We start from the raw sequence: 17,595 nt of genomic DNA, 5'->3' as shown, positions 1-17,595 counted from the left end.
TCTCTCCCTTTCCCACTCCCCCCTCCCAGCTAAAAAAAAACAAGAAAAATATTAAAACCCTTATAATAAATATTCATAGTCAAGCAAAGCAAATTCCATCACTGGCCATGTCCAAAAAATGTGCTGTTTAATCTCAATTTTGAATCCATTTGCTCTCTATCAGAAGCTGTATAATATGCTTCATCTTGTCTTCATACAGACATAGTAGCGTCCTTGCTGGGTCCAAGAGTATTTATAGTTTATGGACTTTGGGGGCATGGTTCCAATACCTTTTCAGTATGCCTGGGCCAATTCTCAACACTGTCAACCGTGGATTAGTATATCTGTTTTCCTTCGGTCCCTCCAACATTTGTCATTTCCATTGGTGTTACTTTTGCCCATCTGATGGCTGTAAGAGGTGTTTTACTTCTCATTTGTCTGATTACTAGTGATTTGGGAGCATCTCCATATGGTTGTTGATAGCTTGGGTTTCTTCTTCGAAAAGTGTTTATTCATATCCTTTGATCATTTAGCTATTGGAGAATTGCTGATTCAGCCTGAGGACATTTCTTTATTCCTTTCACAGTCTATGTTGACAGAGCACGATAAAACAAGTCATCGACTTTGCAGGATTATTTAGTTATTGTTTGACCTTTCAGACTTTCTACATAATACAAAATTAGCTTGATTTTCTTCCCCCTCCTCCCCCAAACTCAATCATGCTAGTTCTCTGCTAGGTTTAAGGGCCACATAGTCATAATCTTTCAAGTCAGCTGCGTATTTTATCAGATGTTCTGGCAATCAGCAACTACCAACTACCTTGGTGACTAACACACTGAGTCATCCAGGAACAAAGTTTCTCCTTGAACATATTCTTTTACTACCCATCTGTTTATAAGTGCCTTTGGGCACAAGTAGCTATAAAATTGGATTGCATGATGTTTTTCATACTCATTTACTTTTAGTAAAGAGTATACACTGAAAATTCAAAGATCAAATGAAAGTTCTTTGATTAATAATAGCTCAAATTTATACAAAACTTTACCATTTGTAGAATTAATCATTAAAGCAAGGCAGAAGGACACCTTGCTCTGTTCCCCATTTCTACAACCACCCTTCCCTTACCGTTGGAAAAAGTATTTAAAGGACATGTCCTTTCATAATCTAACAGTAAATGCCTCACTATTCAATTCAACAGTTCCAGCATCTATTCCTCATGATTGACAATAACACTATCACCCTCAACCAGGCTCAAAACTTCAGTGTCACCTTTGATTCCTCATTCTCATTCATCCCAATTTCAAAATCAATAATCCAACAAGTATGAAGAAGTGCTTACTATGCGTCAGACACTGAATACCAATAAGAGTAAAAACATGGTCCCTCTTTCAATGAAGCTCATCTAGTGGCAGAGACAACATACAAATAAACATGCATGTAAAAGAGCATGTAAATGGAAGGGAACCTCCAAGTAATAGGCACTGCTTCAATATTTACCTAGCCTTTACTTATTGAATGGGTGTTGCCTCAGACAAACTGAGACATGGGAAAGATTTCAGCTTATAAAGACCATGGTCTCCCATTGCATCTGGAGACATTGCCAGCAGTCCTGACCTATGTCTTTCTGCTGGACTCTAATGACTCTGGAGGACAGAGTGAGGCTGAGGACTTTTCATAGCCCTGCCTTACTTAAATCCAGTTCACTTGCAAGTCAAGACATTACCCTCCCGATGTCATTGGTCCTTTTCAAGAATGAAGGACCAAAACCACAATTGGGGAGAAAGGAGGAATGGTAAAACCCTCCTGCAGAAGATGAGGTTTAAGTTGAGGTTTGAAGGAAGCCAGGGAAATTAGGGGGAAGACATGGAAGAGGAACATTGCAAAGCTACAGGATTCCAGTGCAAGTGTACAATTGGGAGACGGAGTGTCATATTTGAGGAAGAGCAAGCAGACCAGTATAGCTGAATTGTAGACTAGTGCATTTGCCAGAATGGTCATCCAGGTATTACTTTTCCCACTTGATAAATGAGGAGACTGAATCTCAAAGAGTTTAATGACTTGCTCATAGCCACCAAACTTATAAATGACATAGGTAGAAGATGAATCCAAATCTCCTGGTTCTCATTGTCAACACTCTTTAGGTTGACTGCTGGACCCTGCACTGTACTAAAACTCTTCTCTCCAAACTTTCTCATGAACTCAGCATTGTACAATCCAGTTACTTTTTTTTCAGGAGTCTCATCCTCTGATTTTTCTATAGCATTTGGCACCTCTGTAGCAGTGAGCACCCTGACACATCCAGGATGATCTGTTAGCACAGGTTCTTAGATCTGCTTTTCTAAATGGAAAGCAACTTTTGAGGGGCCAACAATCTTCTTTCATCACATACACCAACAGAGAACATATAAGCAGAGAAATAAAGACCAACAGACAGGGCTTCTAACTCTCTGGTCATAGGCAACATATCTATCTATCTATCTATCTATCTATCTATCTATCTATCTGTCTGTCTGTCTGTCTGTCTGTCTGTCTGTCTGTCTGTCTATCTATCTATCTATCATCTATCTATCTATCTATATCTATATCTATATATCACAGATCAATGGACAGATACAACTGTCTGACTGTTGCATACGTACATACATAGTTACCAGAGAGAGAAGCACCAACATCTGGGTTTTCAAAGCCAGAGAGGCTTCTTAACAGCTACCCAGAGTCTCATTTGGCAAAAAGTAAGCCCCAAAGCAAAACTTCACCTCAGAGTACATATGTGTGTATATATATATACACACACATATGAACACACATACACATATATATGTGCACATACAGACGCATACACACATATAAATACATGTATATACACTTATATATTACACACACACACACACACACACACACATACACACTTTTCAGAGCCCAAGGGCATCATGACCCAGTGCCTCATTAGTAATTAACAAATGGTGTGGTCCTTCTTACAAAACAAGCCTCCACTAATCAAGCTTCCCTTAATGAGATCCACCTAACTCTCATTAATATAAATCCCATTAACTTTACAACTTCTTAATTCTTAATCCTCTCTATTCTCCTTACTTCTGCCATGCTATGCTCCTCTCATTCTCTGCTATGAATTTGAAAATTCTATAATTTTGAAAAAGATTTCAAATTTGTCTTTCTTGGTTGGCTTTGTTGGAAAGGTAAGAGAGTAAGCTTTCTTTGAGGAGTTCAAGTTCCCTGGACCAGCTGAACTCCATCCTAGGTTAACAAAAATGTTGGTAAAAGTGATGGCAGATGACCCACTGCTGGTGATCTTTGAAAGATAAGGAAAAAAGGGAGCAATGCTTAAGGGATTAGAGGACAGAATTTGCCTCCATTTTTATCAAAAGAGAGAGAATGTATACCAATATGCTAGTGAGTTTCGGTTTGATTCCTGGCAAAATTCTGTGTTATTATTAAAAGCATGATTAGTGTACATGTTGAAAAGTAATTTACAGTGATCCAGCATGGCTTCATAAAGAACGTGATCATGCCATATTCTGCTTGTTTCCTTTTCCAATATGTATACTAAAGTGTATGATCAGGGAAATACTGTAGATCATTGCTGTCAAACTCAAATAGAAACAGGGCCACTGACATATATATATATATATATATATATATATATATATATATATATATATATATATATATATATATATATATATATATATATATATATATATATATATATGAAGATTCTTACAGGCAGCACATTGACTTAGAAAATTACATATCTGCCTCACTTCAATTCACGTACAAGTCATGATATCACTCTTCTGATATTATTGGTCAAATTTAAAAATAAAGCATTAACAACAATGATTATCTAGGTTTATTGTATTTTTAAAAATATTTCCAAATTACATTTTAATCCAGTTTGTGCTGCTCTTGGGAGGGTTGCACTGTGACCCACTGACTGTGTGTTTGACCATGTTGTTTCAAATTTTAATTTAGATTAATTAAATTACTATAGACAATGTTGGTTTAAATTTTAACACTAACTTTGACAAACTTTGTCATAATATGTCTGTGGGAAAAGTGAATAGATGTGATACAGATGACAGTACAAATATGTGTATCTGGTCAATGGTTGAATGGTCAGAACCAGAGAGTAGTCATTAGTGGGTCTATGTTAATTATGAAGGTCTTGAGGTCACCTCAGAGATCTGAACTTAGTATTATGACATTTGATATTTTATCCATGACTTAGGAAAAAGGTTAAATAGTATCATTTTCTTGGTGCAGCTGGCACAAATTTGGTATGGATAACTAATTCACTGGATAAATTGGATTCAGGAAAATCTGGACTGTAGGAAAATTGGGCCAAAAAGAAATGAAATACGGTAAAGAATATATGTGAAACCTCATATTTAGGTTTAAAATAATCAACTTCACAAGTACAAGGCATGGCTGTACAGAATGTTGTTAGAAGAAAATCAGTGAATTTTAGTGGATTTCAAAATTGACACAAATTAGTGGTATGGTTGCAGAGATTGATTCCAGTCCATTATTCACACTGGCTCCCTATGCAGTCTATGACAAAATATAAAAAAAATATTAAAAAATTAAAAAAATATAAAATAAAAACTTATAAATAACTTATAAAATAAAAAAATAACTTTTTTGTTTATCTTCTTAAAGTCTTTTACATCTTGGCCTCAACCTTGCAGCCTAAATGTATATTGATTTTCTCTTCCACATTCTATAATCTAGCCTAATTGATTTTCTTCCTGTATCTCATATATAACTTCTGTCTCCATGACTTTGCACATCCCATGCTGGGAATTCCTTCCCTCATTATCTCTGTGTCACAGAATTGTGTGTTAAAAGAAAACTTTCAGAATGAAGCCTTTCCTAATTTTTCAATGTCTAGGGCCCTCTTTCACAAACTATCATCTGTTCATTTACCTTGTGTTTATTGTCTATATACCTATCAATGTTCTTGTCTCTTTCTTCAGAGTGTAAGTTCCTTGAGACGAGATAATTTCATTCATTTCAAAGGTGTTTGTATCTCTAATCACCAACCCAATGCTTGGTATATTGTCCAGGTTTAATAGATTGATTGACTGAGAAAGGCATAGCATTCAGGATTAAGGATGTGAAGGATTTTCTACTCTGGTCAGATCACATATAGGGCACTGAGTTTATTTTGGGGTACAATGTTTTAGGAAGGATATTATTAGCTGGAGAATGTATCCACAAGTGGGCAAGAAGAATGGAGAAGGACTTTGAGTTAAAGTCATATGAGTATAAGGTGAAGGAACTAGGCATATTTCTTCATAGGGAAGAGAAGTGTAGCTGTCTTCTTCAAGTTATTGAGGGGTTGGCACATAGAAGAAGGATTAGGGGGGTTTTTTTGATTGGCAATAGAGGGAAGAATTGAGAGGAATGGACAAAAGTTGGCAAATGGCAAATTTAGGCTTAATATAAGGAAAAATTTCTTAACAATTAGAGGTATCCAAAATGTTGATAGGCTGCCTGTGAAGTAATGTGTTTAACTTCATTGGAGGTCTTCAAGTAGAGCTAGATGATCAGTTCCGGGATATGTTGTATGATAAATGGTTTCTACTATGAGTTAGACTAGACGGGAATTGTAATCTTTCCCAACTCTGAAGTTCTATGATTTTGTGATTCCTTTGCTTCCACTCAAACTGTGCATGTGCATGTGTATGTGTTGTGTGTGTGCACATATATGTGTGGTGCCTGTTGCAAAACCCTGTCCTTCTCTCTGCTCTACAAATCTCAGGAAGACCTACTTGAGTTCAAATTTAGTCACTGATGCTTACTAGCTATGTGACCCTGGACAAGTCACTTAACCTTTATCTGCCTCAGTTTTCTCATCCATAAAAGGGGAATAATTATATTACCATCTTCCTAGGGTTGTGAGGATAAACAGACAACACTTTCAAGGCACTTTGCAAACCTTGAAGCACTGTAGAAATGTTAGCTATTATTATTGCTATGAAGTCTTTCCTTCATTAAATATTCTCTGCTTAATGTGATCATATAATATACATGTTTTTCTAGAACACATCTCTAGGTTATTGTCTTGCTTTTATCTCATTTTATCTTATATCATCCCTTTTTGTACATGTTGAATATTTGTTGTTAGATTATAGTGTCCCTGAGAGCAGGGATTATGTCATTTTTCATCTTTTCAACTCTGCACACAGTAGATGCCCAATAAATATTAATTGCTTTGAATTATTTCCTTCTTTCCAATACCAAATGGTTTCCAGTCACCACAATATTTTAGAGTGTAAAGAAGTCTTAGATAACAACTAACTCTATAAATAGGATTTGGAATCAGAAAATCTGAGACTACTAATATAGTCTTGGAAAAATTACTTGAACTGTATAGGCCTCACTTTCTTTATTTGTCAAATTAAGGTGTCATACTAGATGATCATAGAAATCCTTTCTAGATCTAAATTCTATAGGTCTATAAAACGGAAGCACATAAAGGCAGGATGACTTGCTTGAAGTCAGATAGCTAGTTACTGGCAGTAAGTCATACAATCCAAGTCTTCTTATCCCCAGTCTAGGCTCCTTCTATATGCAGTCTCTCAAACCTTCCCTTCCAACTACAGTTGAATATTTTTGGGGAAGATACTTTTGTCTATATTCCTTTCCATTTAAAAACACAAATGCTAAACCAGGAAAAAAGACCATTTCCCTCCTTCAACTCACATTAATTTTTTATTTGGTATTTTATTTTCCCCCAGTTACATGTAGAAATAATTTTTAAAACTTTGAACTCCAAATTCTCTCCCTTTCTCCCTCCCCACCCCCTACCCCATACTCACTGAGAAAGCTAACAATTCAGCATAGGTTATACCTGTGTAGTCATACAAAACATTTCCATAATAGCCATGTTGTGAAAGAAAACATAGACCAAAAAAACTCTCAAGAAAAATAAAGTAAAAAAAAAAAGCGTCAAACTGCATTCAAACACCATCAATTCTTTCTCTGGGGACGGACAGCATTTTTCATCATAAGTATTTCCAAGTTCTCTTGGATCATTGTATTCCTGAGAATAGATAAATCATTTACAGCTGATCATCCTACAACATTGTTGCTACTTTGGACATGGTACATTTCACTTTGCATCAGCTCATGAAAGTCTCTCCAGGTTTTTCTGAGAGAAAAACCACTCATCGTTTCCCATAGCACAAGAGTATTCCATCACAATCACATACCACAACTTGTTCAGCCATTCCCCAATTAATGGGCATCCCCTCAATTTCCAATTCATTGCCCCCAGAAAAGAGCTGTTATAAATATTTTTTGTATAAATAGGTCCTTTTCCTTTTTGTTATCATGTATTTTGGAATACAGACCTACTTGCAACACACATTTATTAAGTGCCTTTTATGTGTAAGATACCACGCTAGGCACTGAAATACAAAGACATGAATAAAACATAATCTGTCCTCAAGAAGCTTACATTCTGTTGGGGTGAGACACAACATGTAAGCCTCTGAGTACATATAAAATACTTTTGAAGAGGGAATATTAGCCCATGAAGGTTTCTCAGAGAACTGCAAACCTACACTGAATATTGAAGGAAAGAGAAGATTCCAAAAAGTGTAGAGGAAGCCAAGGAGAGCATTTTAGTATTGCAGGACAATGATGAAAAGATAGAGAAGCAGGAGGAGGAAGTAAGGGGAATCACTGTTAGTCTAGTTGGTACACAGAGCCCATAAAGGTGAACAATGTGTAGTAAGACAGGTAGAAATCAGATTATGCAAGAACTAACCATTCAAGGCTGAGAAGTTCTGTATTTCTTTTTGAGCAAGAAAATGACCACATCAGACCTGTACTTGGAGAAAATTATTTTAGCCACTCTGTCAAGTTGATTGAGGAAAGGAGCACCTCAAAATAGAGACCAATCAGAAAGCCATTAGACTATTATTTCAGGGGAAGAATGCGTAAGGCCTTATAGCAATATGGTGGATAGAGTGGTAGACTTAGAGTCAGGAAGGGTTGACTTTGGAATCTGTCTCTGACACTTCCTAGCTGCACAACTCTTGCAAGTTACTTTCTGTCTCTGTCAGTTGAATTTGCTATTATTATTATTCATGGTGATGAGGAGCGATTGTAGGGATGTTATAGCTATGGCTTAGCAAAAGTGGATTTGGCTTGGTTATGGGTAGTGAGGCAAAAGTCAGGTATGCATCCATGGGGGTGACAATAAAAACATAGTTGATGATGGACTAAGATGCATCGTATGCTAAAAAAGAATGTCACTTTAAGAGGCCTCAATGCAGTTAAAAGGTTCTAGAAGCCCTAAAAATTATCATGCTTGTATTCTCATTATTTTTCACTTTCACATTTCTCCAATATATTACTTTATATTTTATTATATTACTCATCCTAGCCTAAGCAAATTATGTTAACATAAATTTAAGTAACTTCAGGAAAGCTAATGGTTCAAAATAAAGTAATGATGTATTTTTCATAGGAAGAATGATAGTGCCCTCAACAAAAAAATAAGGGAGTTTGAAAGAAGGGTAGGTTTAAAGGAAAAGAATGATTTCAGTTTTGAAAATGTCGGATTTGAGCTGCTGATGAGACATGTTCAGGTGAATATGTCCACTAGACAATGAATAATGAGGGACACAGTTTCAAAAGAGAGAATAAAGTTTTTGTTATTTAGTGGTTTTTCAGTCATGTCCAACTCTTCATAATCCCATTTGGGGTTTTCTTAGTTAAGATACAGAAGTGGTTTGCTTTTTCCTTCTACAGCTCAATTTGCAGATGAGACAACTAAGGTCAAGTGACTTGCCAAGGTCACAAGCTAGTTAGTATAGCTAGCAAGTAAGATTTGAACTCGGGAAGATGAATCTTCCTGAATCCAGGCCTGATATTCCATCCACTACAATGAATGATGAGGAACTTGGGTTCAGAAATGAGATGGAATTTAGATGTATTTATTTGGGAGCTATTTCCATGAAGATGATAATTAAACTAGTAGGAATTAAGAGCAGCAAGAGAGGTTACTTAAAGAGTAAAAAGTCCAGGGCAGACTGTCAGGGGACACACATGCTTGGGGGTTGGAAAGTGTACAACATCAGCAAAGAAGACTAAGAAAGAGCAGTCAGATAAAGGATAAGCAGGAGAGAACAGTACTACAAGACCTAAGACAGAAAGCGAGGAGAAAGGGATAATCAACTACTCAAAGTTGCAGAAGTGGAGGATAGATGAGGACTGAAAAATTTAAAAGATTGGAATAGTTAAAGAACTGTTGTTAACTTCGGAGGGAGTAGTTCAGTGGAGCTATGGCATTGCAAGCTAGATTCTAAATGGTTGAGAACTGAGTGGTTAAAAAAATAGTAGAGGCATTAAGAGTTCACTTTAGTAGATAGAAGGAAATCTTACCATGGAGAGAAAATCCTCTTGACTACCTGTACTATATGTTTTTCCCAACTAATAAGCATGTGTAACCCCTAACACTCTACCCTAGACCTTCTACTCATCAAGTAACCTCTCTTGAACACACACACACACACACACACACACACACACACACACACACACACACACACACTGCTTTAAGGCTTCTAAAGTTCTTTGCAAATGTTATTCATTTTATTACTATGACAACCCTGGGTGATAGGTTGCTATTATTACCCTTGTTTTTATTGATGAGGAAACTGAGACAGTAAGAGGTTAAATGACCTGCCTAAAGTCACATGGCTATTAATGTTTAAGGCCAGATTTGAACTAGCTCTTCCTGATTCCAGACCCAGTACTTTATCCATTGTGACACATACCTGCCCAGAAAACATCCCAAAACATTTTTTAAATTCTGTCTTTTAAAATCATATGGAGAAAATTATAGCTTGAATTACTTAGCAAAATAAATTTCTCAACATTTTTGAAAGTAATTATAGATTGAAAATCAGAAGGGACCTTACAAGTTCCCTCACCCCCTTAAAAAACAGACAAGTACACTGAGTCTTGAAGAAGTTAAATAAATTTCTTGAGGGTTTAACATAACAAATACCAGGGCCATGATTCAAATCCAGATGCTCTGACTCCAATTCCAGTACTTCTTACAATGTTTTGTTTCAAGTGCTGGATTACTCGGTAGACGTACTAGGTACATGTCAAGAAACTTTCAAAGTCAGGAGAAATGAAGGAGAAAACAGAAGTCATATTAGCAATTATTCAGAGATGTCCTGCTATATGGTACCATTTTCAAACCGTTTATTTACATGCTGGTCATGTCCACATCCATCTCTACCAATCATTCTTTAATCACAGCAATGGAGCCCTTCTTCTCAGTCATGACACAGCACAGAAGCTGTGCTTTAGGGATAAACTCTAGAGAGTTTTATGGTGATGAGGCTCTCCGAACATAGCTAAGCTGGTTCTCAGAAAAAAGATAACGTAGTTTATCAGATGCTCCATATATAACGTATTTCCAGTTTGGAGGAGGTGCCAGAGTTTACAGTTGTCTGACATAGCCTTTGAGGACCCAGAGTCATTTCCAAACTATGATAAGAGCTCCAGTGACAACCTGGTAATTGGTTTTTAAGTATAAATGATGTGAGAAGATTTTCAAAGTCTTGGTGTCAAGGGGCCACACAGGGTCATAACCTATCATTGCTAGACTCAAGAGATTTACTCCAATTTGTTATTTGAAATCAGTGGGAGAGTACCTAGTAATCTAATGTATTTATAATCTTATTTTACAGGAGAAAACCCAGAAGACCAACTGATACATTGTGGAGCAAGTGATTGTTTTACAGCCAGCACACCTGCAAACAATACTCAGGGCCCAACAAAAGAGTTGATCAACACCCTGTTGGGCATCTATACTGGTATGTGTCTAGAGTAAATACCAATTAGTTATTAATAATAATAAGGAAACTATGGGCAACTGAAATTCTCTTCCTTTTTCTTATGTTTACCCAAAAAAGGCCACCTCTCAAAATGAAAGAATTTCTCTTTTGGAAGATGTCTGATAAGTTTGTGAAGGGTTGGTTTGCTTTGGCAGGTCTTTCTCATGTGAAGTTAGATATATCAGACCTACTCCTACTCCATTGTAAACACTTATCCCACTGTCAAAGCTATGCCTAATGATTTATTGGTAAACTAAATAGGGGTGAAAGGTTCAGTGAACCAAAATTGTCACATTTGATGGCATTCTCCCTGTAGCCCCAGAAGGAGCTCAAGTACAAAGCCAAGCTTTCATGAAATCTCAGCCCTGTAGCATTTGGTGATTATGCCCATTCCCTTCTGTGTTCTGAAGTAGCTTTCCTTTCAGGCCAGAACCTTGGGTTCTTGTTCCTAGAAGGTATTTTATCTTTTGTGTCTTCAGAAAATTACTCTGTAGATCCCTGTTTGCCAACTGGTGTTCACAGGATGCAGAGAATTATTCTAAGCAATTCAAATGATGAGAGATTGGGAATTGCTGATAAGTCAAGATGCAGGAAGTACTTACATAGACTTTTGTGAGACAGTATTTCCGAGGTCCCACTTGTGTCTGAGATTACAAGGTGCAACAAGAGATGATAAATTACCCTCACAATCAGGAACCAGTAGCCATGTTTCATTTCTATGGTTGCATAATTCAAACATATAAGACAATAATTCACCACTCATCCTATGATCCAGTTCTAATTCCAATAAACTCTAAAATCTCTAGATACACAGTCAAGAACAAATGATGTGAACAAAAAACTAAGGTCATATTTACCTGATCTCTCTGCCTAAAGATTGTAGCCTTTATACCATCCCTTTGTGTTCTAGGCTAGTTCTATCAACCATATAAGAGATTATAAAAGAAGAGATTACATACCAGTACTTCTCAAATGTTTTCTGCCAAAGATTCTTCTCAGTATCCAAGAGGTAATGTTGGACAAGAGTGAAAACAGGAGATGGGGCTGCATTGCAGTATTCAATTTCAATCTTGTTTCTTTTCTGAGCTAGTTAGTAGAAGTTAGGGAAATCCCAAATTCTTTAAGACTTCAGTTTCTCATCTGTAAAATGAGTGGACTAGGTTTGATAACCTCAACAATATCTTCCACTTCTAGGGCTATGATTCTGTGATCTTTAAAGTCTCTTCCAACCCTTTGTGCATACTTGTTTTTAGTGTTTTCATGTTTTCCTCCTTTGTTCCATTACAATGAGTTCATTTTTAGCCTTCCTAATTATTGACAGATAGCCATCCAAATGTTTCCTTTTTATCTTTACATAAATGAATCACTGTGACTTCACTTTTGCTTGATGAGCATATCCCCAAGTCAATTTTAACACCATTTCTGATGGCTTCTTCTGGTTTACTTTATAAGCAACAAAAAAATCTTGGGCAACCCTAGACCACCAATTGGCTTAGATTAGAAAAATCTAGTGATCTATTTGACTTTTCAAGTCTAAAAATGGAAAATAAAAATAATACACATAAATATAAAGAAACTATTATTATATTAATTTGAGCCATCAACTTCCCTGAAGATACACGTATTTATGATAAAAAGTCATACTTAAAGAATAACACAATGTACTTGGAAAGAGAAAAATAAAGAGTATGCTATCATGTGAAAAAAAAAAATTCAGGCTCCTAAAACCTTGTATTCCTTTGAGAGTATCTTTGAAGGAGCCATTCTTTTTTTTTTTTTTTTTTTTTTAGGCATACAATAAATTTTTTCTCTTTTGACCATGTTCTAATTGTTACCTCTCCTGAGTTGCTCTGGAAACTAAACTTTTCCTAGAAGTAAGATAGGTCTGGGACTCCACATATTTATATGTAACATCACTGGCAGCTTTATCTCTTTCTCACTTCCTCTCCTTTCCAGGAGAATGTTTCTACATCCTATAAAGCAATTTTGAAACTAAAGATCCTAATGACATGACGGAACAATAGGTGAAGATATCTTTATCTCAATAATGTTTATATAAGGAGAAATCAGCTAATATATAGCTGACTTAAAAATATACTATAATAATTAGAAATCTATGAGAGAAAACAGTGTGAATGACTCAGGGATATGGCTTAAATGACAACTTTTGATACCACAACTAGTAAAATATAACACTTTTGTATTATAAAGATGAGAGATCATTGAAGTGAGGGTGAATATAACCTCTTAAAACTTCCAAATAGTCCTCCATAATCCTACTAATCCATTCTAATTCATTAGCACCATTGAATTAACATGATTTTAGAAAAGACATGGGGTTAGGGGCAGGTGGTAAAGATATTTTTGGTCACAGAAAACTCACTGACTGGTGCACTCATAAGAAACAAAGAGTAGGAATGAATGAAACTGCTCTAAATGAAGCAGTGCTTAAAAATGTGGATCATCAGAGATCAGTGCTGAGACTGGGCATATTGAACTTTGTAAATGTTCTAGAAAAGGCCATAATCGTTAAAATCTAGATTTCAATTATCTGAAAACTTTCATGCTCTGGCTTTTCCAAGTAGTGAAATGTAAAACATATTGGGGCAAATTGGAAGAAGATTATATTAAAATTGTAACACCAAAAAAGAAAAAGTAAATACATTTCAATATGAGTTAGTATAAGGTAAAAGAATATAATCCCATGAATTCCTAGAATGTTAGAGATGGAAGAGTTATTAGAGATTACATAGCCCAATTTCTCCCTCAAGCATAAACTGCCTCTATAGTCTCCCCAAGGAGTTCACGTCCAGGCCTTCACTCAAAGACCGCTGGTATTAGAGAACCTATTGGAAGTTCCCTTGCAAAGTGCTATTCAGGTTACTATGCATTATATTTTTTGTGCATTATTAGCTAATTCCCATACTTCCAGGTTGCTCATATTGCTATTGGACTCTAGAAAGAGTCATTGTTCCAAAAAGCATGAGTTCAATATTCTGTGATGTCCAAAGCATTTGACAAAAAGCCACACTTAGATCACAGGTGTCATCTTAGGTTTCTTTTGTCTCCATAGGAAGTGGTGTTTTGGCAGTGTTACTGGCAGCTGTATTTCTTGAACAGATCCCAAATGATCAACTGGAAAATGAAGAAGAAAAGAAAAAAGAATCTTTGGGGTCCAAATTCCTGGCAACTTTCCAGCATCTTAAAGATAAACGGCAATGTCTTCTCATTCCACTGACAATGTATAGTGGGTTTGAGCAAGGATTCCTTTCTGGTGACTATACAAAGGTATGGGAGAAAATGAAAACCATCTGTATAACTAATGATGATGGGTGTATACTATTTCTACCAATGACTTAAGTGGATTCTGCTGAGAGGCAGGGCAGATGCATGGGCAACTGTGAGTCCTTGCCATATTTCCCTCTAATAATTAATATTAGATGAGGAATTAAATAGGGGTACAGAGGTTTGCCAAGGAATTTGACATGGTCATGAAGAATATTCAATGCAATTTCCACATGGAAGAGTGTTTTATTATTTATTTACTGAAAACGAAGGATGAGGAGTTCCACTTCTGGGAGTCAAGATGGTAGAATAAGAAGTAAATCATCCTCAGTTCCCATAATTGACCATGGAAAGCCCAGAAAACATCACCCCAGGAAACCGTGGAACAGCTGAGCCTGCCAAAAAGTGGGATACAGCAGTCTAGTAGCCCAGGAAGCTTGGAGGATTAATGAGAAAGACCCCTCTCACTCTGGGAGCAGTGCAGGGTGGGAGGTGTCCCAGAAAGCTAGCAGCAAACTCCACCTCAGCAAACCAGAGGAAAATACGAAGCCCACGGTGGTGGAGCAGACAAGCACCAAAACCAAGAACCCCAAGTGCCTCACCACAGAAAGGGGAGTCAGTAGACACCAGCTCAGAAGCCACCAGGTATGCTGGCATTCTCCAGAAGCCAGATCTCCTGGTGCTTCAGCACAACTCCAGAAAACAACTCCAAAAGGCACAGCTCCAGGATGACAGACATCCTCCAGCAGCCAAACATTCAACTGCAAAGCCCAGGTGAGCAAGAGCTAAACATTCAAGTGTAAGACCCAGGTGAGCAGGCATCCCCCAAGGGCCAGATTCCCCATTCTAACCCCAAGAGCTTCAGTGTTGCCGACCCCAGCTCAGCATCAGATAAGCTGCTAAGCCCTTACAGCCTCCTGCTGCCAGCACCTGAGGCCCCAGCACACAAAGCCAATCACCAGGTCCCTGGTGCCTACCACAAGAAGCTTAGGTCAGTATGCAGAAATTAGGTAAACACCACGAGGACAAAACAGAAATGGATAATGACCACAGATTCTTATTATGGGAACAGGGAAAGTCAAGGTACAGATTCAAAAGAGGATAACATTGTCAATATACCCATATCCAAAATATCAAAGGGAAATATGAACTGGTCTGAAGCCCAAAAAGCCTTCTTGGAAAAGCTCAGGAAGTATTTTAAAAGTCAAGAGAGGTAGAAGAAAAATTGGTAAAAGAAATGAGAGCAATGCAAGAGAGAGCCAATAGCTTGGAAAAGGAAGAACAAAAATCAACTGTAGAAAACAAGTCCTTAAAAAAATAAAATGGGCCGGATGGAAAAGGAGGTACAAAATCTAATGGAAGAAAACAATTTGTTAAAAATTAGAATTGGTTTAACTGGAAGCTAATGACTATGTGATATCAAGAATGAAAAAATAGAAGAAAATTTAAAATATCTCATTGGTAAAACAGCTGACCTGGAAAATACATCCAGGAGAGACAATTTAAAAATTATTGGTCTACCTGAAAACCAGGATGAAAAAAAAGAACCTGAACAGCATCTTTCAGGAAATCATCAAGGAAAACTGCCCTGCGGTCCTAGAAGACAAAATAGTCATCGAAAGAATCCACTATCATCTCTTGAAAGAGATCCCAAATTGAAAACACAAAGGAATATTGCAGCCAAATTCCAAAATTACCAAGTGAAAGAGAAAATACTGCAAGCAGCCAGAAAGAAACAATTTAAATAGCATGGAACCACAGTCAGGATCACACAGGACCTTGTAGCTTCTACATTAAAAGATCAGAAGGTGTGGAATATAATATTCCATAAGGCAAAGGAGCTTAGATTATAATCAAGCATCAACTATCCAGCAAAATGGAGCATAATCTTTCATAGGAGTAGAGGGACATTCCACTAAATAGGGGACTTCCAAACCTTCCTTATGAAAAGACCAGAACTCAACAGAAAATTTGATCTTCAAATATAAGACTCAAGAGAGGCACAAAAAGGTAAACAGAAAAGAAAAAAAAACATGTTATTAATAAGGGAAAACTGTTTACATCCCTACAAGGGAAGATGACACATAACTCTTGAGAACTGTATTATTATTACAACATTTGAAAGAGGTATACATAGATAAAGCTTATGGGTATATGTTGACTTTGATGTGATGATAAAAAAATACTAATTAAAGGGTGAGAAAGGATTGTAATGGGAGAAGATAAAAGGAGGAGGCATAAAAGAGTAAATCATATGAAAAGGCACAAAAATATACTACAGTAGAGGGAAAGAAGGGAGTGAGATGAGCATTATTCGAACCTTACTCTCATCAGATTTGGCTCAAAGAGGGAATAACATAATCAGTTAGCTATAGAATCTAACTTACCCTATGGGAAGTAGGAGCAGAAAGGGGGAAAAAAAGGAGGGGGTCAATGGAAAGGAGGAAAGAAGTAGTAAGGGTAAAAGGGAAGAAAAGAGATTGGGCTCATAGAAGGGAGGAGAGACTGAGGATGGTGGTGGCCAAAAGCAAAACTCTAGTGAGGAGGAAAAGGGAGAAAGGAGAGAGAAAAGCATAAACAGGGGGAAATAGGATGGAGAGAAAGACACAGAAATCATAACCTTGAATGTGAATGGGATGAATTCTCCCATGAAACATAAGCAGATAGAAGAGTGAATTAAGAACTGTAATCCTACAATATGTTGTTTACAAGAAACATGTTTGAACCTGAGGGATACACACAGAGTAAAGGTTGGAGAAGAATATATTATGCTTCAGCTGAAACAAAAAAAGCAGGGATAACAATCCTGATCTCAGACAAAGCAAAAGCAAAAATAGATGTAATTAAAAGAGATAAGGGAGGAAACTACATCCTGCTAAAAGGTACCATAGACAAGGAAGTAATATCATTACTAAACATATATGCACCATGTACTATAAAGCAGCAATCATCAAAACTACTTGGTACTAGCTAAGAAATAGGTGGATCAGTGGAATACATTAGGTAGTCAGTGACTATAGGTGGCTATAGCGACTATAGATTATAGTGACTACTATTTGATAAATCCAAAGACTCCAGCTTCTGGGATAAGACCTCACTATTAAACAAAAAATACTGGGAAAACTGGAAAACAGTATGACAGAAACTAGGCAGAGACCAATATCTTATATCATCTACCAAGATAAAGTCAAAATTGGTTCATAATTTAAATATAAAGGCTGACACTATAAGCAAACTAGGAGAGCAAGGATTAGTTTACCTGTCAGATATATATAGAAGGGAAGAATTTATGATCAAGCAGGAGTCAGAGAACATTATAAAATGCAAAATGGATGATTTTGATTACATTAAATTGAAAAGTTTTTTGTACAAATAAAGCCAATGCAACCAAAGTTAGAAGGGAAGTAGAAAGCTGGGAAACAATTTTTACTGCTAGTTTTTC

General features: G+C 36.7%; 1 protein-coding gene across 1 annotated transcript in view; it reads left to right on the top strand.

The window, feature by feature from the left end:
* LOC140527166 (protein unc-93 homolog A-like) overlaps positions 1-17,595 on the top strand; it is a 57,746-nt gene that overhangs the window by 23,582 nt on the left and 16,569 nt on the right. Inside the window, exons 5-6 of the mRNA XM_072643883.1 lie at positions 10,722-10,847; positions 13,942-14,156. Of these exons, the coding sequence (XP_072499984.1) occupies positions 10,722-10,847; positions 13,942-14,156 (341 nt within the window). The remainder of the gene's footprint in view (positions 1-10,721; positions 10,848-13,941; positions 14,157-17,595) is intronic.

The sequence above is a fragment of the Notamacropus eugenii genome, chromosome 2, assembly GCF_028372415.1.
Source record: "Notamacropus eugenii isolate mMacEug1 chromosome 2, mMacEug1.pri_v2, whole genome shotgun sequence".
Taxonomy (NCBI): Eukaryota; Metazoa; Chordata; class Mammalia; order Diprotodontia; family Macropodidae; genus Notamacropus; species Notamacropus eugenii.
The sequence above is the reverse complement of the archived record's forward strand: the minus strand, read 5'-3'. Positions and strand labels throughout refer to the sequence as shown.